Source organism: Thunnus maccoyii, chromosome 7 (genome assembly GCF_910596095.1).
Source record: "Thunnus maccoyii chromosome 7, fThuMac1.1, whole genome shotgun sequence".
NCBI lineage: Eukaryota > Metazoa > Chordata > Actinopteri > Scombriformes > Scombridae > Thunnus > Thunnus maccoyii.
Genome location: NC_056539.1, coordinates 6,636,399 through 6,661,195, shown reverse-complemented (window position 1 = coordinate 6,661,195; position 24,797 = coordinate 6,636,399). Strand labels below are relative to the sequence as shown.

The following is a 24,797-nucleotide window of genomic DNA, read 5'->3' as shown; positions in this document are numbered from 1 at the left end:
GGATGAACTTCTCTTGTTCCATGCAAATTATAAAGACATCAGCAGAGATACAGGTGTGTGTGTGTGTGTGTGTGTGTGTGTGTGTGTGTGTGTGTGTGTGTGTGTGTGTGTGTGGCAAAAAACAATGAAGCTAACATTTTATACTAAAAAAGTGATTTGCTTTGCACTCCTATGAAGTTGGTGGATTTTTGATTCACAGATTTTAAAGAGCAAATGGTCAGAGTTGAAGCAGCAAGTGTTAAGATTTCTTGACTTTTGGTCCATAATGTGGACGAGATTAACCTCCAAAAACACTGGATCCTACAGTTCCCATAATGCAGCTTTCATTACACCCCACCTGACGGGTAAATAATAATAGCAATAATCATTATTATTGTTTTTATCCATTTAATTTGTACTGCACTTTTCATTTGCAGTGAATCTTAAAGTGCTACAGTGTTAAAAACATATAAACAAAAGAAAATCCACATCCCCACTAATACTACCCTAGACACATAAACTGATCTTTATGTGTAAAATCGATGGTTTGAAACATGAATGTTGGCAAAATATATATTTACACATATTCCTATAATATGAATTCACCATATATATCATATGATATACAGTATACTAACCATGAGGTTGCATGGGTTTGACAGGGGGCCCCTCTACAATACAGGGCCACAAGATTATCGAAAACTGCAGCATCCTCCTTAGTTGATATTGTACAATAGTCATGAAAATTCCCAGACAAACTAGAACTTAATTAAAATACCAAAACCAACTGACATGTAGTGAACCTGGGACATCTGGGTTGCTTACTTTGCCAAGTTGTCAATGTTGGAGACATAGATAAAGACAGAAATGAAAACAGACTTCAGGCTGCGTATTAGAGATTTGATTAATTGTACTGTATATTTTTATTAACCAGTAATTCATTACACATGTATGCACTCCACATAATGTGTGTGATTAATTCCATTTATGAGTAACAGTGTATGTATGTGCATGTATGTACTAAATATTCAAAAATGTATTAGCATTGCAATAAATCAAGTGTTACATGATTATATATGAAATGAGTATTGCAGTTATCACAGATGTCTCTGCGTATGAGACAAACATCTATAAAAAATAAACTTAAATATTAAGCTATACAGTTAATTAGTTACAAAGTATGTTCCCATTGCAAATAGAAACCTGAATAGATTCCTACCTTACAGGAACAAGTAATAAACAAAGATATTTCCAATATCTGTTATTTGATCATCAGTCAGACTCTCGTCACTGGTCTCAGATGCATGTAAATGTTGTGAGGTACCACACAAGACGTGTTTTAGCTGTCCTGTCTTAACTTGTAATGAGTTGGTCATATTGTCAGAGTAATTCCAATTATAATCTTTAAATCATGCCATTAAATGCATCCAAAAGCAGCAGAAATTTTCCCATTTGGAAAATGTATATCCTAACTCCAACCAGTGAGGCCCCAGGTAGGGAAGAAATTGAGGTCAGTGTAGGCACGTCATCTTCATGGTGGCTTTCTCACACTTACACAGCTTTGTGCAGCACATAGTTCTTCAAAATGTTTAACACCACAGCAAAGCTTTCAGAAACAGAGGCTTGGATCAACAGGGAGTCTCAGCGGGGTCACAGTAGACTTTCGGACCTCTTCTCCAGACTGTACTCCTGGGTCCGCTGCACCTTCCACCCCAGCATCGCCAGCAGGAAGACGCCCATGACCTTATAGCCCACCTGTAAGCCCAAGTACCTGCAAGGGTCAGACAAATGATTGTTAGCAGTGATGCGGGTGTACTGTGTGTGTGTTTCTGTGTTATGTGCTCTGAGTGGTAAGTTTTCTAACCGGTTCCTCAAGATGTTGTTGTCATAGTAACCACAGCTAAACTTCTTTCCGCACACACGCTTCCACCAGATACATGACGTATCAATGGCCATCCCGAAGAGAGCAGGTGCTGGTAGCCAGGCTGAGAGGGAGGAAGAGTGACAGAGAGCTCAGTATAAACACATTTCTATCCCCATATGGTTGAACTAGAACCACTAGAGGGCAATCCCACATTTTCTTTAAAGACATTCATGTAAAATTTATGAAATAATTAGAATTAATTACATTCACTGATTTGGTGAAAGAGAATTTGAAATTTAACTGCGCAGAACCTCAAAGTGTTCAATATTAGATTAAAAAAATATATATATGAAATTAATAATCACCTGAGTAAATTGTGTACAATAAAACAACAATAATGAAATCATTTTTAAATAATAAATGTTACTTTTTATTTCATATAATTTTTTTTAAATAATGAAATAAAAATGCACTCCAATAAAACTTACTATAAAAATAAGAATGAATAATTCTGCTGAGATATTTCATATTAATTAGTTCATTTTAAATCATTTCTTAAGTTACTTCCCAATTATCTTTTTTATTTATTTATTTACTTATGAGGACATTTTGGGATTTTGGGGGTTCTACTGTGCACTAACAAATGAGAAATGCATCATTAATACAATAATTAATTATTAATTTGAGCATAGTGCTACATACTATTTGTGTACTGACTTACCCAATACTCTCATGAGTAAAAACTGAATCCCTATAGCAAACGACTTCTCTTCAGAGGGAACGCTTCTGAAATGAGCAAGAAAAAAAAATGATAGGGTCAAATCCTGTCATGTTGTACAGTGTCATTCTTGAATGCAATACTTCTCACAACACAATAACATACACTGGACAACTGTGGCAGCCATGAATCAGTACATTTGCTTTATTTGCAAACATTCTTGCATTAAAAACACACAACTATTCACTTCATGTGTATGAGATCACTGATGTGTTGTGGTCTATTTGCCTCTCATTGATTCTTAACTCTCCCATATTGCGGGCTGAGTGCACTCATTTATTAACTTTTATGTACTTGTATGTTTGACTTTTTAAGGACTGCAGAGTCAAGGAGAGCCTATTAAAAACAAGAGCAGCTCAGTGTTTGACTGTGGCAGTTTCTGGGAACAAGAAAGCCATGAAAGCCTCTGAAAACCTGTTAAGAATTAGAGTATAAAACATGACAGAGGACCACAGTGGTTGGGGGGAAAGTGTGTATATACTGTAATATATTGTCATCCTTCCTTACCTGAGCACCATCATGTACATGGGGTTGTGAGTGAGGCAGGCGACCAGTGATGCCAGTGAGATGACAAGTATGACGGGGAGAAGTAAATGTTTGCAGTTGTTTGGACAGGGAGCTGGTTTGGCATGACCCTGGCCCCCAGATATACACCTGCAGTTGGTGTAAAGCTGTATAAGGAAAGAAAAGCAAGGGAGATATTAAGGTTGTTGTTTTATTTCAACTTTTTAGTTTGTTATGTTATACTACATCTGCTGTGAGTCTTATTTCCGCCACTAGGGATGAATAAAGGGTTTCTGCTTGGGAAATACACTTATTCGCTTTGTTGCCGAATGCTAGATGAGAAGATCAATACCACTCTCATGTCTGGAAATATGAAGCCGGTATTCTTAGTTTAGCATAAAGACTGGCAGCAGGAGTCTCACGTTGACAACAAGACTCCAAGAAGTCACTGCACCAAGCCAAGAACATGTTCTAGCACCTAACATCTATAAAGAAATCTACAGATTTAACAAGCAAGACATCGTCATGGAAAAAATCCTTCAGCTGGACCAATAAGTCTTCAGGTTTTCCACAACACATTTATTCCAAAAATCTAAGTATTCCAACAATCATGAAATACACTGAATCAGACAGAGTTCAAAGCAATAATAGATTTACTGTGTATTAAGCAAAATACAAGTAAACCGAGGCTGGTTCATGGAGCAGACACTGAATCATAGTCATGAAAGCACTGACTATTACACCCAATTCAACTTTTCCTTCTGTGGAGTTTATTCTAATCATCCACACTCCTCCTTGTTTTCACAATTCTTGGTATGTCACCATTTGTTACAAGTCTTTTGTAATATGAGCTATTTTATACACTATTAGTGATACAGTCACTCTTCCCATAATGACATCATACAATGACCTTCAATATGTTGCCAGTGATCAATATATTCCTTTTGAGTCACCATTACTTCTGGATCCTCCTTAAAGTAAAAATAAAATAAATGGCTCATGATGATTATCTGTCATGATTATTGACCTTTATTGATCCATTGTCATGGTTACTGACTCGAAAAATATTCCACAATATAACATCTTAATTAGTAGTTTTCAGAGGTGCTAGCAGGCAGAGGCAAAGCCTCCAGTCTTTATGCTAAACTAAGCTAAGCTAATCAACTCTCTTGGCTCTAACTTCATATTTAGCTTACAGACATGAGTGGTATCAATTTTCTCATCTAACTCTCTGCAAATAAGCATATTTCCCAAAAAGTCAAACTATTCCTTTAAAAACAGGTAGCTCATTTTAAAAAAGATGAAGAAAGCTAACTCAAATGAATTGCACTTTTCTGTGAAAATGTGAAATATACAGCACATGTTGAAACAATTAGCCCATAACATCAATAGGTGATAATATTTACCAAAGATATAAAATTAAAACTTTAGATGACAAAAGTAAGAAAAGTAGAAACCATATATAGTTTGTTATTTATAGTAAAATGGGACTTGAAAACATTTGTATTTATGGCTACTGTATACACTGCACTGTCATCCTAACACTTGGAGTGGAAAGGTTAGATTTCAGACAGCTTTCAGTCTTCTTCACCTTTTATTTTTATGCATAAAATATATTTTTCTCCTTCAAACAATACTAGAAACAGTTCCCTAAAATGTATTCAGACTTCTTGTCTAACACTTGATTGAAATGCACTTTCAGCCTTTCAGATGTCCACAAGAAAGAGAAAAGAATTAGTCTGTGATTTCTGGGGATTAATCCATTAAGCTAGCTGTAGCCATCACTTTCTAAAGCTGTGCTGCAGTATTACACAGCAGGTTTACATGCTGAGTCAAACCGACAAATACTCTATCAGCAGTCACACAATCCACCCACAGATAGATGATTCACAAGCTGTGACGTTTAAACACTGACATTTTTACCCTCTTAAAACACCTCCTATCTGCTCTGTGACTAATAAGCATTGATTGGACATTGGCTGTGAGCCACTAGTGTCCTTTTAGGAGCAGAGCAGGGTCTTTGTCTACTGTGACTGAAAATACAAAGACAAATTATGTAGGACTGGGATTTCATATCAGTGCTCCAGCATGAAACGTGTGATATTTCAAGGACCATATGGTACATATATCACATAGTCTAAATACTGGGACGCTGAACCAATATGCTGTAAAAAAAAAAAAAAAAAAAAGAGGGAAAGAAGAAGCATCTAAGGCCAAAGTTGCTTCCTGTTCTAAGTCTCTACTGAAAACTTGAAAAAGACAGGTTTAAGAAAATGTCTACCCCCTGAAGAGGAGACTTAAACACAGACTCTCAATGCATGTCAATGGCATTTTATTAGCGGTATGCATTCCCTGCAGTACTCTGCAGTACACAGTTAAAGGTTAATTAAACCCTTGCAGCCTAATTTCCAGATCCTGCACTAGAACAGGAACCAAACTCATTCCTTCATCCCACACTGAGAAAATTATAGATGGTTACAGAAGACATTTTGAACACTTTTCCCTGCTCTAAAAACATCTGATCTTATTTATTCCCTTTTTTCTTTTCAATAAACTTATCAAGCATTCGTGTTTTACATGATTACTCTACATCAGGTAATTTCACTCTCATCATTCTAATTTTGCACACATGAAAAGGCAGCTTAAAGTTTAAAGTTCAGTTCAGTTCAGTTCAGTTTTATTTTTATAGCTCTCTATGACAAGCATATCTTAATGGCTTATATCATATACATTTTATATAAAGACTCACTGTATACTAATGTTACATGTGTCAATATACAGCTGCGTAATCTGCAGGGCTTTGGGCTGAGGGAGGAAACCATAAAGAGGTGCTTAGAGGAGACACTGACCTGAACCCTATTGGTGTTGTTGGAGTCTTTGGTGAAATTGGTGCAGCCTGCATGACAAGGAGAAATGTACTCGATACCATCCGAGCCACATACAGGGTTGAAGGCACTGCCAGGACAGGAGCAGTTGGAGTGACACAAGCTGTGGAGGGCAGAGACAAAGAGTCAAACAAAAACAAGTAAGTGGGACTGTCATAGATAGATAATGTTTGAGATTAGTGTTTCATTAGCATGTATTTGCTGACGGGTCCTGATAAAGTTACAGAGGTTCAAATAGTTTGTTTTAAATATATGTAATTCAAATTATATATATATAAATATTCAATTCTAAAGAAAACTGAGCAAATAGAGTAGAATGTAACACTACACTACATGGTTATGAGTTTTATGTAGGTGCCAGAAGTTTGGTTGTGGGGCAAAATAACTCCTTACTATCTCATTTTATAGATGAAAACAATCAGAGCTCCAACATGTTAGTGACCTACTAGCATTTTGTGTAAACTGCTGCCAGGTCATTAAAGGTACCCTGCGGAGTTTTTGAACTTTATAAGCGGGCCCCCAATTAGTTTTACAATGCACACGCACAAACAATCCTCCTCCTTCCTCCAGTTTCAGATTATTCCACTGATCTACACTTGTGGTGGCAAAGTAATATGTCAACACTGCACATGTCGCAAATTGTCAATAAAAGAAAAGGAAGAAGAAGACTGCTAGCTAGCAAACATGACTGTAAAAAGAATATGGTTTCATATGCTTGTTTTTGCAAATACTTCTATAAGGAAGGAATGATAGACACGTTTTGATAAAAATCACTGAATGTAAACACAAATTTGTCAACAAAATTCTACAGGGTAACTTTAATCTATTGCCCCTTTCACACATGCAGTCTATTCCTGAAATGTTCTGGAACATTTCCTGAATGGAGTCATGTGTGAATGGGAGCAGGGATGGATATTCAGGAAAATTTGTACCACCTCAAGACAACATTTCAGGGAAAATGACGGTACGGCTGTCTTCTGAATAACAGCAGTAACGTTGCAGGCACAAACACGTAAAAGGTTACATCCATCTGACGAAAGACACTTTCATGTGGTGCGAGCAAACCAATTACAACACTTGACGTGTGGGTGACGTACTGCGAGTTGGGCAGTGCTTGGTTTTGGCTCATCTGTTTTCAACATGGAAGCTGCGTCACAAACTTTCTCATATTACAGCTGAACAGTACACTAAAATATGTTTCTGAAAACATTTGAGGTGAGAAATAGGCAATACAGTAACTTAAGCTTCATTCATATTTGATCAGGACTGCCTAGTTTGAAAGTTTGATCCATGTTTCGTGAGGTTCGCCCTCTTCTTCTGTTGAGTTTTATGGTGGTTGGCATCCATAAGTCTTGCATTACTGCCATCTGCTGGACTGTCTATTCTGGCATTGCAATGTGGTGTGTGAAAAGGTGCAAGACGGAAATGTTCCTGAATGTAGCTGCATGTGTGAATAGTGAAAATCACTTGCGGTGCCTGAAAGGCTATCCCAGTAATTTACCAGGAACTATGCATGAAAGAGACTTAAGAATACAGTACAGTATCACTGAGAACTGGTTACAGCTAACAATCAATTTAGTCAGTGTACCACTGCTCTGAAAAATTTCAACTTGTTCTCCTTTTTCTTTGGAACTGCCTATTTGTTCACCTCAGTAAACACAATTGGGGGGAAGTTTAAAGGGGGAAATTGTGTTTGAGGAAATTCTGTTCCTCTGTAAAAAAAAAAAAAAAAAAAACCCCAAGCAACACAAACATGGATGTCTTTTTATGGTTTTGCATGCAGTTTGAAGCAAAGTTGAAAGGTAAGATTGGCCAAGTTTAGCCCGAGTCTTGGGTGTAACCTGTAATTTACATATTCATGAAGTCAGAAGCTAACAAAGGAATACTATATCAAGCGTCCTGTCTACTCTCTGTATCTCACATATTAGATGAATGATTATGAATATGGTACAAGTATTTCAGAAACAAAAGCTCCAAATGATGTGTAATTGTTAGAAATTTGTATGGATTTGTAAGAACTGAACACTCCCTAATTTAGTTATAGTTAACAATAGCATCCAATCACATCCCTCCAAATGTTATCTGAATTCACTTTCAAAACATCTGTGAGCTGTGAGGAAATTTTGGGACTTGATTTCATTATATTTGAGCAAGTGTAACAGACTTAAAAAGGCACTTTGATAATTCTTATTTCCAATTTGTATTTGTAAATTTTATTTATCATTTAATGATTCTGCTGAGTATTTGTGAATTTTATCTCAATGAGCAATTTCTATTTACCGTTATTTTCTTTCATGTTTCCTGTGGAAATTACCTTGCTGCACATCGCCCCCCTGTACCTCCTGAGTTCCCGTAGCCCCTCTTCTGTCCCTCACAGAGCCTTTTTGTATTGCTGAGAATAAGTTGTGTGCTAAAATCTCTGCAGCGTTTCGTTGGCTACATGACACAGGGCGGCCTGCCGTAATTAAAATGGCGCCAAGAAAGTTAAATGAAAACATCTACAAAACTTATATTAACGGTCAAAACAACACAAAACAGCTGGGTAACATTATAGTATCGACAGTTAACAATATGCATTAAAAGGTTACAACATAAACGGTTCAATTTCAAGAAAACAATAAAAAATGCTGCTGTGCTATTTTATTGTTTTCTCTGTAAATTGAACCGTTTATGTTGTAATCTTTAACGCATATTGTTTACTGTCAATACTATTACATAACCCACTTGTTTTGTGTTGTTTTGACCGTTAATATAGGTTTTGTAGATGTTTTCAGTTAACTTTCTTGGCGCCATTTGTATAACGGCAGGCCGCCCTGCGTCATGTAGACAATGTGATTTTAGCATCCATTTCCTAGTGTAAATTCTGTTATTTTGCATGTTTAGGAGCAGATGTGCATTAGAGACTAGAAGGCAATTCATGTGTATGACATTGTCTTATGCAGGAGCAAATAAAGGCTGGAAACTAATCCTTTGAGTCATCGCGTTACATTCCCTACCCACATCTGTTACACGAGCATTTCACATAAGATCAGCTGGATGTGTGGCTACAATATTACTACAACAATTAAATGTCGCTTTGAAAAAAATAATGCTGTACACATGAAAACTCCACAACATCATAATAAAACTCTGCAACTGCTGCTCCTCTCACTCACCCCTGCTGTCCGTTTTGGGAGTAATTGATTTCTGAGACTTTCTGGGTGGGGCAGCCCATGAAGAAGAGCGGGATGCAGAGGAGGGTGGAGATGGTCAGCATGACCACTGAGAAGCGCGGGATGGTCTTCAGAGAGAGACCTGTCCTCTTCATGATGATCCCGCCCACCAGCATCCCCACTGCTACTGCTGGTAGATTCAGAGCACCTGGGAACCACAGATGATTTAATCATCACCAAGTAAGCACAGCATTTATGGTCTACTTAGGATGTCCAAAGAGGTTTCTTCAACACTGTGTGCTGTCCTTTGTTAGCTGACATAGACATGAACTGTAGAATGACACAAACTCAAATGACTATTTTTTTTCAGCTTATTTAAAATGCCTCCATTATGTTAAAGACGAGGGCCAGATTAACCCCGTTTATGCCCCCACTGCCCCTCGATCCTCCTGCTCTCTCTGTGAGTTGGGTATGTGACCCGTCTCCTCCCAATAACCAACAAACCACCTACTTGTTAAGTGCACACTGCACACTACACATGAAAACACAATATTTCACCTAAAGACCCAGTAAGCATCCAGTATTACCAGCCCCGGTATTTGTTTTATGCCTTTCGGTTTTTGGAGATTTAAATTTAGAAAAAAGACATATCAGAAGTCAGAGTCTCAGAATGAGTGAATGGTACAGGTCTTGTCATGTGGCCCCAATTTACATACCATTTTGCAATTAATTAATCTACTACACACCAAATGAGACACAGTGAACCTGGGCCTAGCTGCTCTGATAGTCTGGGGCTCTGGCGCACTTTCCCAGCTTGCTTGGTTGATAATCCAGCCTTGGTATGGATGGATTTAGACATTTATACCATTGATTTGCTCAGAAACAAAACTACTCCAATCTTGATACTTCTGTGCAATTGTCAGACCAGATGCTGCCAAAAACTGCCAAAACTACTCATAGACATCCTTTACAAGAAGACAAACCAATTACAAAACATGACTGTGTGTGTAGCTGCACATATTTATTCAGATGAGGTTGCCCATTATGCATTATTCACACTGACATCAGGTCACCAGCCTATTGCCCCCCCTGAAAAGACAGGTGAAGCCTGAAAGCTGTGCAATGTTGTAAAGGGGCTGACTTCCATAAAGTAAGCACAAACCCAAATAAAAAAGTAAGACAGTACAAACCTAATTCACTCTTTGGAAAGCTGCCATGGTGCAAGTGTGCTAACCAGAGTCCAGAGTCCAGAGTGTCCATTAAATGATTTTAACAGACTGTTTCATTTCACTTGCCTTCACTTCCACAGTGTTCAATAAAATGATTTAAAACATGCCATGCTGTACATTATAACTTGAATTATTTAACAGCTGACATCGATCACAATCAGTTGCCTCCAAAGGCAGTAGTAATCTATTATAGGATCTTTTCTTGAAGCTCCTCCTTTATAGTAGCACTCCTGCAGTACCTACCTACTAACATGCTGCTGTAGGCGAGTGAAGCACTGTACTGTCGCTCCAGAAACTTGTTCAGGAACGTGGAGAGACCTGCTATCACTGAAGAGAAGCAGCACTGGGCCAGGACCAGCATCAGAAAGAGCGGGCTCAGCAGGAGGTGGACAAACATCCTGGGAAACACTGATCAGACATACAGACACACTGATTATTGCACTGATACTTTAAATGACTCCCTCTCTTATTTATCTGTTACAAAACATGTCAACATTATAAAAGCATGTGGAGTCAGTTAATGAATAAGTTTGAACAATTGTGGTCTGAATGTAGTAAACATACTCTTCAGGAAATCAAGTAAAGAGACATCTGGCTTCTTGAAGTCATCACTCATGTCAGTTTCATCTCCAATCATCTGAAAAATGATATGCAGTTTAAAGTGTTATAAGGAGTATCTGTGAGGGCATAATTAAAGCTTCCTTTTTGTCAAAATAAGAAATTTATGAGTTATTAGGCGTGTCATGAATGCAGGAGTATCTGTGTTGTTAAGCTACACTGATTCAAACATACAGGACAGTGTAAAACGTGGAGGATCACTTGTACAGTAAATCAAATCAGGCCTGTTTTGACCAGGAAGACCTGATTCGTCTTCTCCTACATCTTTGTTTCCCTCCATATCACTTTGTTCCTCAACAAGTCTGTCTCTCTCCACGCTGTATTCATGTGATGTGGGAACATTAGACAGAAATGACAGCTCTGTGCAAAAAGCTCCACAGTGTTCAGTGCATTCAAAATCATCTGAAGCTGTCAAACACCATAATAGAGGATTTCTGTAGACTTTTCGTCTCTAATGAGATTTTTGTGGCTTTTTCATACTGAAATGCATGTTCTTAGTTTAAATGTGAGAGTTTGGGTTTCACAGGGGGAAAAAAAACATTTTAAAACCATAAAAATTTGTTTAGGTGTTAAAAATTGATATAAACATAGGTATATTAGTCAATTTCAACACTTTCTTCATTAAATTAACATTGAATTAAACTGTGTTTCCTTGTGTTTGCACTATTGCAATGCATTAATCAGCCACAATCTTCCATTGTGTGTCTTTTTGAAATGAACTAAAAGACTTTCATGTTTTATATCAAAATATATATATAATATATATATTCACTAGTCAAGAAATGTGTCTTAATGCTAATAATAACATGATTTTCCCTTTCCGGAAATGATGAACTTAAGCCAGAAGTAATATAACTTTATTTTCCTTTTCACTGCACTTGATCAGAATGAACTGTATCACTAAATCTATAAACTGGAAGGGCCAAAATGTGGCTTCACAACCATGAGGGGGATTGGCTTTATCTTATCTGTAATTAATGTTTTCAGCAAATTATTTCAAAGATTAGATACAAGCAAAAATATTTCACAAGTACAATAGAAATCAGTTTTTTGGTATCAAAATGTGTTCAGCAACGTAATATGTTAGTTATAATGTTGAGTTTTACATTATGTAAAAGTTTTTGTAGCTTCTAGATGGTGAAAAAAACAAAGGAGGAAAAGTACACTTGCAATGCTGATGTCAGCCAGTAGATGTCAGTAAAACATGGGAGATATCCAGTAGCTTAGGAGTATTATTACACTGAATCTTACATGTACTGTTTTCATACTCCCTTGAAATGTGAAATATCCTTACACAATCGGCACAAGATAACATGTTTAGCCATAAAACAGGGCTGTAAGTGAGTAAGAGTGTGACTTACATTTTCCTCTGAAGGCATTGTTCGAGGGAAGAAGAAGTAGGGGATGGAGGTGAGAAACAGGAAGCCAGCAGTAACGAGCAGGCCCATCCACCAGGCTCCAACCCAGCGGGGATCACCTTGTCTGAGCTCTTGTTCAGCTCCTGCAAGACACAGCAGTGAACAATGAGTCATCAGATAGAACAGTGGACCAACTTTCCTGCTTTAACATGCCTGTAAAATTACTTCTGGATGCCTTAAAAGACCAAATCATTACCAAAACCAAGTTTGTCCACGTCCACATAGATTCGCAGAAAGACTGAGCCCAGCAGGTAGCCAATGGCAGGTCCAAATACAGATACTGCAAACAGGATAGCTGCAAATGACAGAGAGCGGCTGTGAGTTTCTGAAGTACTGTTGAGTTGTTCTGTCATTTTCTTGCCAAATGCTGATGTTATCAATCTTCACAGTTGTATATTAAAGAGCTTTTCTACATGCAAGCCTGCAGAATCACCCAGTGTCCCACCATGACCCTCAGATTGTGTGCTCTTTATCAAAGCAAATCAATCTATCTGTGAACAACAGGCCATTCACCTATGTAAAGAGGGGAGTTGCCAGGTCTAGCAAAATCATCTATGTAGGAAATCCCAAAGGGCTGGATGGGCACCGAGCCCACACCGAAGAGCAGCTGAGCGCTGGCCATGAGCAGCCATAGGTTGTTGGAGTCGACCAGACGCCTGCTCTCGTCACGGCCACAAGACTCCAAGTTGCTCGAGTTCCCCTGCAGGTTGCAAATATCATGGCGGTCTGAATCACAGCAGGTAGTCACACACGAGACGGAAAGGAGAGGGGCGGGAAAAAAAAAAGATAGTTAATGACAAGCCAGGGGATACAGATGTGCAACTATTTTAATTTCCTGAAGCTTCTCTGACCCTTCCCTGACACGCTGAACAACGCCAAGGTACGTTGGCTGGGGGCAAAACGAAAGAAGGAAGAGGGAGATTGTCATTACAAATTAAATGCCCTGGAGGTGATTCTAATCTCCTTAAGCTTTCAGCGAGTGCATAAAGATTATGAATTTTCCTCTGATTTATGCAAAAGTTCAGCTGGAGAGCACCAGCAGGCTTTCTGAATACACCATTTGCTACAGAGCACAGTGAGCCGAACAGCAGACACTTGTTTGACTCCTGCTGGGTGTTATGGAGCCTTTGCTGAGGAGGGAGCCGCCGTGCTGCAGCGTTCTGGACGAACTCTTAAGTAAAGCCTCATAAATTGCATTGACATATTTGTACATTCATGAGTTCCCTGCTCTGGACTGAGTCACATTATCTGTCACAGTGAAGCAGTGTGGGCTTGTCTTACTGTGTAAAACAGAATCGTAGCTGTAGCGCTGGGATACAAAGTGAGGTATGGTCAGGATCATGGCACTGACAGACATCATCAGTCCACCGATTCCAATGACACGAGGACGGTGAACCCGATTTCCGAAGTAGCTCACGAACACGATCAGCACACTGTTACTGATCTGAGAAAAAGACACACAGACACACGTTTCAAAGAGGATCCAGAGGGAGCATTTTCCCTACAGAGGACAGTCACATTTTTCAAATGAGTCCATTCACACTAAGTGCATTCTCTCACAGTTATCTAACATTGCCAATGAACTTTCAAAACCAAATATGGAAGTTGCTGGGAATGAAGCGGTGTCCGCACACAACCCAGGCACAATTCAAATGTCATATGCAAGAAAAATAACACAATGTAGAGGCGATAACAATTTCAAAGATTTAAACATGCATTGACAGATCTTTTTGGCCTCTTGGTGGCAGTGAAAACAATCTGTAAACAATACACTGACATGTCACCTCATCAGTTGATATGGTAAACATGTTAAACGGTTGTTTATTTACCCATTTAGCCAACATGGAGCAAAGTTAGCATTCATTTAGAGTTGTGTTTCTGGCCACCTGATTCACTCTCCTTTTAGCTTCTGTTGGCTCTCCACTCACTGCTGAAGGAAATATCTGGCCCTTTAACTGCTAAATGCTCCACTATGTTCACCTGTTAGCAGCTAAATTTGTCTGTTTGGTGGTGGGAAGGTAGTATACAGTGTGTTTATCGAAGCTTTTTTGCTGAAAACAAAAAGCTACCTGTTGTGGCTGGAAATGACACGGGTGGGCGCAGTGAGAGTCAACCAAAACAGTAAAGCTACGGACCATAGAAAAACAAAACAATGTGCTGAAAGATGCTAAAACGCTCCATAGAGCTGAGAGAAACTGCTGAGTCAGGTGATAATTCTCTGTGGGTCCATAAATAAGAACAAACCCTTTTACATCATATCTAGTAATCTGATACATTGTTATATAAATAATATAAAAGATAATTATATATAATATATATAATATAAAAATATTTATTTTAGCAGCTTTAAAGCATCACACTAACAGGAGATGCTGAAACTGAAATTCCCAGGCCTTTTTTGGTCTGTGTTTTCATAAAATGTTAACACTTCGAATCAGATGTGCTTGATCACATTGTCCAAATGCCGCCAAATCCTGAGATTTGAGCTGAAAAGTAATTTATAAAAGGCAAAAAGGTGGCAAATGTCAAAATAGTATTTCATTTGTGAATAGTGACCTGTAGTCGTTAGTAGGACATTTATCCGTGTGATTCATTTAACTTCCACTTGAGTATGGAAATCCAGCGCCCTCCGGGACGAGCATGTACAGTACATTCTTTCATTATTCTTGACCCCCATAATAAAACTGTTCCAAAATGCTTGAATCCCGCTTGAATTGTCAGGAAGTGTGATTTTGATATGTTTCTTGTTCTCCAATTCCTCCTTTGTCATCGGTATCCTTGAAATAAAGCTATCATAATCTCAAACTGTGTGCGGGTATGTTATTGTTGGCTCCTACCTCGTTGAGAGAGGAAATGGTTCCCGAGGAGTAGCTGCTGAGGCCATAGCGTCTCTCGATCGTGGTGATGGTGCTCTTGAAGTAGGCACTGTACAGCAGCTGAGAGAACTGCAGCATTCCGTGGCACAGGACGAACAGCTAGGACAAATAGAGAGTGGTACTTCAGTGTCCAAGAATTATGTACGTGATAACAGATGTACTGGCAAGCAAAAAGATAAACACAGGCAGGACAGAAATGTAAAATTTTACAGATTTTCTGGAAATCAATTCATTTTCCTGGAAATGAATTGACCTTGGACCTAGAACTGCTAGTTTGATCCCACAGAAACCTAGTAAAATTTGTGATCCACAGAAATGCTTCCAGTGTTTTAATATGAACTGCCATCCGTTTCTATCATTAATACCTCTCACAAATGTCCAGTATGCTCTGACAAAAGCTTTCAGTAGTGGTGGAGCCAAGGTTATAGTCATAAATGTCATCTGTCTTTTATGCTATTTTCAGCTGCAAAAGACATTTTGGCTCCACTCAAATAGCAGCAGAATAGACACAAAGCATAAAACATATTCTTCCTGAGAGGCCTAAATTGTTCCAAGGAACAGAGACCAATTCAGAGGAGCCACATTGTCATCCCATATGTGGCCAGTGTCTCGGAAAAGTACCGGAGGATTTGAGTTAAACACAACTTTCCATTGTTTTTGAACCTCCGGCAACATGCTGAAGTGACGATTAGTTCAGTCAGTGGAGTGCATATTTAGACAGGGAGGACAGAAGGATTGAATGAGGTGTAAAATGAGGTGATGATGAGGGGAAGTCATCTGGGAAAGGGACATAACATTCAGAAAATTCTGAACAGAAACCCTTCTGAAATCTTTTAAGCTGTTACAGTATCTACCCGCAACGCCATCCTGAAAATCTTTCCAAAGTGGTTTCACATCAATTCACACCTTGATCCATGTGACCTCATGGTGTGAACAACTGGGACTCCCCAGCAGACACTGAGGAAGCCTGTCGGATGAATGTCGAAAACATCCTCAACACAGCAACTTCAGTCCAGTGGACTATTTCATTGTGACTTGACATTGTTCCAAGAACATCTCAGTGGACAGTGGAGGAAGATTTATTTTTATTTTAAGTATTATCACCAAATAATAATAGCTGGTTAAAGTGAAGTTAATTTTGCCAAATTTGTTAATATGTTTGACTGTTTTATATGGTATCTTATTGGCCGGTTTTATCTATAACAATGCATCATATTTATAAGCTCATCTTATGTTTTGTATGTAAAATCTTAAACCGCCAACTAAGTAACTAGAGCTGCCTGACAAATGTAGCTGTGAGTCAAAGATTGAAAAAAAATCATTACTTAGCAAGTCACAAGAAAGTTTCAGGTCTTAGCTCTGAGTCGTGTCTGGACCGACTCGGGATCAGGTGAAGATCCCAACAAAGATCCCTGTTCAATCGAAACATGACCTAAAAGAGTATCAGTATGTTTTTGGGGTGTCTATGGTCTACACTCTGTCAGTAGGTAGCTAGAGTCAATTAGCTTAGCTTAGCATATAAATTTGGAAACAGCTAGCCTGGCTCCGTCCAAAGGAAAACAATACCAGCAACTCTAACGCTCACCAGGAAGTTACTGCACAAAGAAAAGGCCCCACCCTGAAACCACAACTTATTTTTACACTTGGGATGTATACGAACTAAACTAACGACATGTAATTTATTAATTAGTGAGCTTTCTGGGTGCTGGTAGGCGGATTTTATTACCTTTGGAGAGAGCCAGCCCAGCTGTTTCCCCGTTTCCGTCTTTGTGATAGGCTAATCTAAGCATTTTTTGGCCTTCATATGCAGCCACTGTGCATATTTCCCAAAATGTACCCTTCCTTTAAAAGTCAAAGTTGAGTCACAGGTCCTTTTTTTATTTTGTCGAAGTCAAGTGTAAAGTAATCAGATTCATGACTGAAGTCTGACTCGAGTCCAAGTCATGTGACTCGAGTCCAATATTTTTTGCTGAAATGAAGTGGAGTATCAAGTAGCAAATTGGAAATACCTTTGTCAGGTACAAGTATCTCCAAGTTGTACTGAAGTCGAGTACATAGTTGTGTCTTATGGCAAAGCAGTAATTCATCTGCTTTCCCAAGAAGCTAAACAGCACAGTGCCAAAGGAGTAATGAAATGTGTGATGAGGTCTTGGAATCATCGTCAGCCAATTACTTAGCTTCAAGTGATTCTGTATGGGTCTCCAATTCATTGCATGATTTTGTCTCCTGGACTTTTCTCTTCACACCCAGAGATGTGGAAAGATCAAAGTTGTCCACTGGACGAGCTCCCAGTGATCTGGAAGAGCTGCTCATTCTGTCTGTGTGTGAGGTGGTGTTCACAGACACTCGTATCAGTCTCTGTACATGGGTTTAGTCACTCGGGGGGCCATGAATGCACGAATGATGCTAAAGATATGTGTTGAGATTAGGAGTGAATTTGCTATGAAAACACTGATAAATCCAAGCTTTCAGTTTGTTTACCAGCTGCCAGACCAGCTGAGGGAGAATAAACTCTGCATTCAACCCAGAACAGTTAATGCACCTATTAAAGCTTGGCTTAACGGTTTGTTAGCACACACAATAGACGCTTTTACACTGTTGTTAATATTTCATCCTCATTCTGTATCAAATGTGCTTGAATTATCTAAATGATTTGACAGGACCTATTTGCATAGGCAGGCAAAGAGGTTTTTTTAGATTAAAACAAAAAGTTATAGGTTCACACGACTTCTGCCTGAGTTCTTATTTGATCTTGTCTGATTAATATTTTTATTGAGATAAAGTCTGATGCAACTATCATGTTTCAAAGATAACTCTCTGGCCTTCTGACAATTTGGCTCTCACACTAAAAAGTCTAAGTTGTTTTTGATAACACATAATCCATTTAAATCAAAAATGTCCTCTTTTGATGGAGAAACTGTGTTTTCTTGCACCCAATCAATAATAAAATACAGCAGGTTAATTATTCTTGATGAAGGAATACTGCATTAACTGTGGAATAGAGCAGGAGAAATACAGTTGGTGCTGGACGCTAAAAATGGATCAGTTATGTCACATTGTGAACAAAGCAGGATTTACTGTTTATCCACACTGTTCATACAAGTGATTTATGCCTATTTGATTCTTGTATGCAGGAAAGTGTTTGGATTCTCCACAGATTTTGTACATATTTATCCTTTTTGAACACTCTCGGCCCCTTCTGTTTGGATGTTATTGTCCCAGCCTGCAACCCTGCTGCGAGTGGAAGAATTGGGGGAAGTTCACACTTGAATTTCAAATGCTTTTATTTCAGGGACACGTGCTGTAGCTGTGCTGCTGGGTATCCATGGATTTCCATGAGGAAATCTTTTTTTGTCATTAAAAAATGCCTGACCTACTTGGTCAAGAAATGAAATAAAGGAAAAGCTGTGTGTATGAAGTCTCCCATGACACATGAAAGAAACTACAGCCACAGAATCACCTCCCTTCATTGTGAAACAAACATAAAACAGTTTTGCTGCACAATAGCATCATTGTCAAAGGAGCATTTTCTCTGATTTAAAGCAACAGTTTTTGAAAATGATATAATTAATTAAATCTTAAAATAAATATTAAAATTAAATAATAATTGCAAAAAAATAGATGAGAAGGTTGAGACCACTTTTATAATTGTCTATCAAATATGAAGCTACAGCCGGGACACAGTAAACTTTTCTTAGCCTAAAGACTGGAAACAGCTAGCTGGCTCTGTCCAAAGATAAAAAAACAAAACTTACCAGCACCTCTAAAGCTCACTAATTAATATGTTATATCTTATACTCATATTTTTAATCTGCAGTGTAAAAACAACAGGCTATGGTTATACAGGAGGTTATGTGTCAGACTATTTCTTTGCTGCGCGTAGTGACTCTAGAGTCACTGTGAGGTTGCCTGGCAGCAGAGACAACAGGAAGTGACCGAGCTTGGCCTAGAAATAGTCCAGCACATAACCCCTCATAAAACCCCATAAAACAACAATCTTCTGTGTTTACAGTTTCTTTTAGGTTATGATTTAACAAACAAGATATAATATGTTAATCAAGGATGCTAGTAGGGAGATTCAGTCACCTTTGGACAGAGCCAGGCTAGCTGCTCCTGTTTCCAGTCTTTGTGCTAAACTAAGCTAACCATCTTCTGGCTGTAGCTTCCTTTTTCACAGACAGGCACGAGAGTGGTGTCGATTTTCTCATCCAACTCTCGATAACAAAGCGAATGAGTGAATTTTACCAATATGAAGTACTACCGCTTTAAGTTTGACACATCCTCAAATGTGAGTGCGCACTGAGGTGTGGAGAGGGAGAGGTAGAACAGGAGGTAAGCATCACGTAAGCATCCTGTGCCCCCGAGCAGACACTTGGCTCGGATGTTGACAGAGGTATCCTTTAAGAGAGTTTGATGGTGTAACTGTTGTGGAGACTAGGTGCAGCCTACGGTAGATAAGTTCAAAGTTGTGAAAAAAACCAAACACAATGTCCAGATGAAACTGAGTAAATAAGAGAGCAAAGCACTGTACACCATGTACTGGTGTCAAGAGAAGATGGATGGATTTGATTGCTCCCTGTGAAACCATTGTTGACCTGCTTGGCCTTACTGAGTGCAAAGTGATCTGGTTTCATGTGAAAAGCGACTCGGCCAATTTTCTTTTCTTCGTTACGCAGGAGGCCAACAGTAATCAAGAGTTCTGGCGTGAACAGAACTTAAAAAGATACTCCTTCACTTCGTCTACTTACTGCTGTAGGACTGGCTTACAGAAGTAGCTTAATGACACATTACTAAATCTGCTTATTCTGAGCTACTCCCATGATCCAAACATGCCTTGACATAGCTTTGAACTGTACTCTGCAGGATGGGCGAAGGTTCACTGTGAACTTTGAACAGAATGATAACGCCTGTAGGGTGAGCCATACTGTTTCACTGTCCTCCACCCTCCTTATATTTGTACATCTCGGTTTCAACACAAGGGGGGAGAGGGGGGGTTGGGGGGCTTTAAAGCAAAGACTTAAAATGATAAACAGAAGAAGACTCGTAGCAACTGGACCTACCACAGTCTGTGTGGGAATGCTGAAGGTAAACACGTTGAGGATTTTTCAAATAAACCTTCACCTTCTGGGAGTTTACAAGTCGCTTAACTAACTTCTTTCACCGTCTCCTCTAAACTTACAGAATATACGTCTATTAGTCACATTTCACTAACGACACAATTCAGATGAAGAAGACAAGTCATTTCTCGTTGTAGTAGTTTTGAAAGCAACCACCAAAGTGCAACATGCAGTTTTGCCTCATTATTACTCACAGCCCTGGAACAAACTGTTTCTCTCCCATTATTGCCATACAGTGAAGTACAACTGCTCCTTTTGGCACTCAGTGGGGTTACATTTCTTCCACTAGTCAGTGTTGAGTGATACTATTAACATTAGAGCCAACAGTGCAGAAAATGTATCAATATTTGAACTGGAAATAGTTACGAAACACATGAAAACATAAAAAAATGAACTGAGGGATGTATTTAAAGATGGAAACTCAGATACAAGCACCACTTTCCCCTGCGAAAAACTCCATCTGGAGGAGAATGAAATTTTCTTTCTTTCTTTCTTTTTTTTTTTTTTTTTTTTTTAAAAAAAACAACTTTTAATAAATTTAAGTTTTCAATTAGTCAGTGAAACACCTTCAATCATAGAGTAGAAAAATAATCAAACAAATACATTGCTCTGAACTAGAGCTGAAAGGACTAGTTGATTAATCAGTCAACTGATAATCCGTTAATCAATTCAGAAATCAACTTTCAAGCAAGAAACCTTCATATTCTCTGATTCCAGCTCCTCATATTTGACGTCTTGCTACTTTTCTTTGTCATATTGTTTGACAGTAAACTGAATATCTTTGGGTTTCATATTGTTGGCTCTGAGAAATTATAACGGACTTTTTTTTATTATTTCGGCAGATTAATTACTAATGAAAATAATTAGTTAATAGTTAGTGAGTAGCAGCCCTGACTGGTTTGGGGGTAACAGCAACATTTATTCACCCAAAAATCAAAGATAAGTCATCGCTCTTGGTCACGTATATGACTTTAAAAAAATAACATTTTATTTAATTTAATTTCTTCTTCTTCATTATTTTTCGCTCTAACTTATGTCAATTTATGTGCACTATTAACGATCACAAACTGACATTATTTTTGATTTAAATTTGTATCGGAGAAACTATTTTTTTGAGATATGAGTAAAAACATCTCGACTCTATGGCAGAGAACTTGTTGATCTAAGGTGCAGCTCTGTTGACTCTTAGGCAACACTACACGGGACACAATATGCCCAAGTTTTCCCGAGAAAAGATATTCTATGAAATCACTCCAGTATTATCATCCTCTAAACATAAATCTAGCTCAGGTGGTTATATGAACAATGAAAGAACAAGTGCTACAGGTGAAAACAAGACATTTCACAGTGTATAAACGCGCTAGCAGCACTGATGCCTACCTTTATGCTGCGGCACAGCGTCCTTGGTCTCATGTCTTTGGCGGAACGTAAGTCCATTAGTTGAGCTCGTGCAGAAATGTGCCTCTCGAGGTTTGTGTCAGAGGTTGATGTCTTTGTTTTCCCCCCGGTGAGCTGGACTGCTTTTTTATGACTGCCGGTGATGTAATTGGACTCAGCCCACACGGCCCCACGCGCAAATGTTTTGAAAGTTGTGAATTGGTAACAGACAGTCTCGCGCTGATTGGCTGCGTCACCCGCTAGCCCGTGTGATACTCACCTGTGAGCGCGTGCGTGTCCGAGCCTGTTAATTCTGACATTAAAAATGACTCGTCACCGTTACTCACAAATTATTTGACGTACACTTGATAAAGAATAGTTTGAAGGAATGTTATGTGTAGTCATCCTCTCATTAAAGCCCTACTTTGTTCTCCAGCAGCTCAAACAGGCTCACTGTTTCATTAATTGTGGAATGCGGCACTCCGGATCTGTTCCCGCCTGAAGCTAATGAGTGGTGGGCCCACTGAGAGAGAGAAGCTACTGCTAATGAGTCAACCTGTATAAGCAGAGTTTCAGTGTAGCTATCGAGGGTTTATTATTTCTCTACCACCGTTTAACTAGGTGTTAACTTATTCCAGGGGAGCGGGGTTGAGATATTTTACTTACAGGTAGAGGAACTAAAAGGCGAACCAAAACTAAAGCTGCTAAAGATAAATATATATCTACAATAAGCCTTAATGGACAAATAACAGTCACTGCTAGCAGGGCCGTAGCCAGGATCTTAAGAATACCGAGGTCACAAGTCCACCCAGGCATCCCCCCTCCCCTAATGTATAATTTTATTTATTAACTGTTATGTTTTCTGTACATTATTATGTCGAAACATGAAGCTCCAACTGCTGTTTCAAACACTGCCAAGAATTCTTTTGTTTTCATTATTAGATGTGGATATTAATTTTTTGATGTTTGGCTTTTTAATATTTTTTGTAAATATTTAATTGACGATATACACATTGTTTTTTGTCGGTCATTTCTTATTTTGACATTTTGAGGTTAGATTTGACATATTTTTCTATATAAAAGTGGCAAAATTTAAAAAGCCTCAAACTACTGACATAATCTAATTAAAAACCCACCATATGAAGGTTTGTAATTGAGGAATGTAAACTCACCCCAGGTTTCATAAATCACCACATTCTCAGAAAAAATACCCCAAACATGACACGTTTCCTCAGAGGAAGCTACAGCCCTGATTGCAAATATAATCTAATGCTATTTATGGTCAAAAATAACAAAGGCTTCTTTTCTTTGAATGTATGGAAATACACAGTACAACATGTTTTCTGAAATGTGTTGTGGTTTACATGACATCTCATTGTATTCTTCGAGTAACATTAGCATTTATTGACATTGATGATTCAGTTGGATTCATGTTAACAATTATAGAAAATTTGTTGTTCTTTTTTTTAACAATGGAGTTAAAAGCACAGGATGTACCACATCAACACCATCACAAGTATGAAAGCCATTAAGTTAATGAAGAACCGATGTGAGTGGAGCAGAGAGGTAGACAGCAAGCAGGTAACAGAAAATACAACAAGCAGGAGAAAGTCAGTGAAATACTGAACTTCTGATGTTATTATATGTAAAACTGGAGTTTAGTCCCTTCAACAAGGCCGTGTGTCTCTTCAACTCTGAATGTCTGTCAAAGCCTTCAGTACGTCTGAACAATAACAATACATGTGTATGAACTCTTATGAAGCTGTTCTAACACTCTCTCCCTCCAGTATGGTTACAGAAAGTGTCATGATGTACAGACTTTATACACTTTCATGCAAAACGGATCAAGTGATTATGGGCAAATGTGATGCCAGAGCTTGTTCACAGTATATTGAAATATCTTATGACTGTTCTGAGACATAATGCATTATAAATGATTATAGCAGCTTTTATCATACATTATATGTTATGTTGCATCATGCCACTATCTACAATACAATTTGGACCTGGGTTTCATACAGGGTTGCCCATGAATAACCTCAATATAATTCATGATCAGTGGGATAATAAATGTGTTGCTAAGCAACACAGATATGAGAGCTGATCTTTGGTAGGACAACATCTAGATAACTGTGTGTGTGTTAAGGTATTGTACAATAGCAAACAGGACTTAACCAATCATGGTAAGGGGAGTCATTTTCACAGTTCAAGATTAAATACTGGTAGATGGGTGGACAAAATAATAGAAACACCACATGAAAAGTATTTAGATTTGAAAGGAAATTAAGTCACAATGACAAGGGCAGGTCCAAACTCAAATACACGAGCCAAATACAGGCTGAAAACTCTAAAGGAGAAAATATCTCTCTTTAATATGTGGCTTCAAGTATAAACAGTGGACCTGTTCATATTAGTAGATTCACAGTTATCTGAATACTGTAAGTTTGCAGAATAATAATGATTAAAAAAAAATCCTCAAATGTGGAATATGTACTGGTCTCAGCAAAATTATCCAGATAACTCAGTTAACCTGCTTGTTGGAACAGGTCCCTGAAAACAAGAGAAAATCGTTAATTCAAATATTTTGACTACATGGCCAAAACTAACAGTTGATGAAGAAGTTGAGCGTAACAGGTGCCAAACACAATATTTTATTATTTCAGCGGACCTTACAGGGTTTCCACTGTGTTCCACTCATGTCATGCTTGTTTAAAAGTTACAGTATTGTGACACAAACGACAGTCTGGTAATGAGAATGTCTCACTTACTCAACATGTTCTGCGGCTGCATTGCATTATGGTCTATTATGACTGCTGTTGATGAGGAAATTGTAGAACTGCAGAGCAGAAACCCGACGATGACAGATGATATTTTGAAAGGATGTTGTCTTGACTGCTGCTGTATATGTGTGGAAATATGTCAACGTGACTTTACACACCGCTGACATTTCGCTGGTTATTCCAAGAACTAAGAACACTGGGAAACAAAACAACAACAATA

General features: G+C 38.4%; 1 protein-coding gene across 1 annotated transcript; it reads right to left on the bottom strand.

Moving 5' to 3' along the window:
- Window positions 1-871: 871 nt before the first annotated feature.
- slco2a1 (solute carrier organic anion transporter family, member 2A1) lies at window positions 872-22,665 on the bottom strand. Its single transcript, XM_042415512.1, has 14 exons — window positions 21,801-22,665; window positions 15,265-15,402; window positions 13,709-13,871; window positions 12,941-13,153; window positions 12,624-12,722; window positions 12,371-12,510; window positions 10,956-11,028; window positions 10,635-10,799; window positions 9,166-9,370; window positions 5,975-6,113; window positions 3,129-3,292; window positions 2,565-2,629; window positions 1,844-1,964; window positions 872-1,750 (listed from the first exon to the last, which is right to left on the bottom strand). Exons 1-14 carry the CDS (start codon window positions 21,855-21,857, stop codon window positions 1,630-1,632), a joined length of 1,863 nt encoding a protein of 620 aa, XP_042271446.1. The 5' UTR covers window positions 21,858-22,665; the 3' UTR covers window positions 872-1,629.
- Window positions 22,666-24,797: the final 2,132 nt, after the last annotated feature.

What these genes read in the sequence shown, in the direction of transcription:
- slco2a1 (XM_042415512.1), bottom strand. Translation starts at nt 21,857, where the DNA reads ATGGACTTACGTTCCGCCAAAGACATGAGACCAAGGACGCTGTGCCGC. An exon ending in CTACGATTCTGTTTTACACA is followed by an intron (nt 13,154 to 13,708) that starts GTAAGACAAGCC and finishes GCTGTGATTCAG; the next exon opens with ACCGCCATGATATTTGCAAC. An exon ending in AACAACATCTTGAGGAACCG is followed by an intron (nt 1,751 to 1,843) that starts GTTAGAAAACTT and finishes TGACCCTTGCAG; the next exon opens with GTACTTGGGCTTACAGGTGG.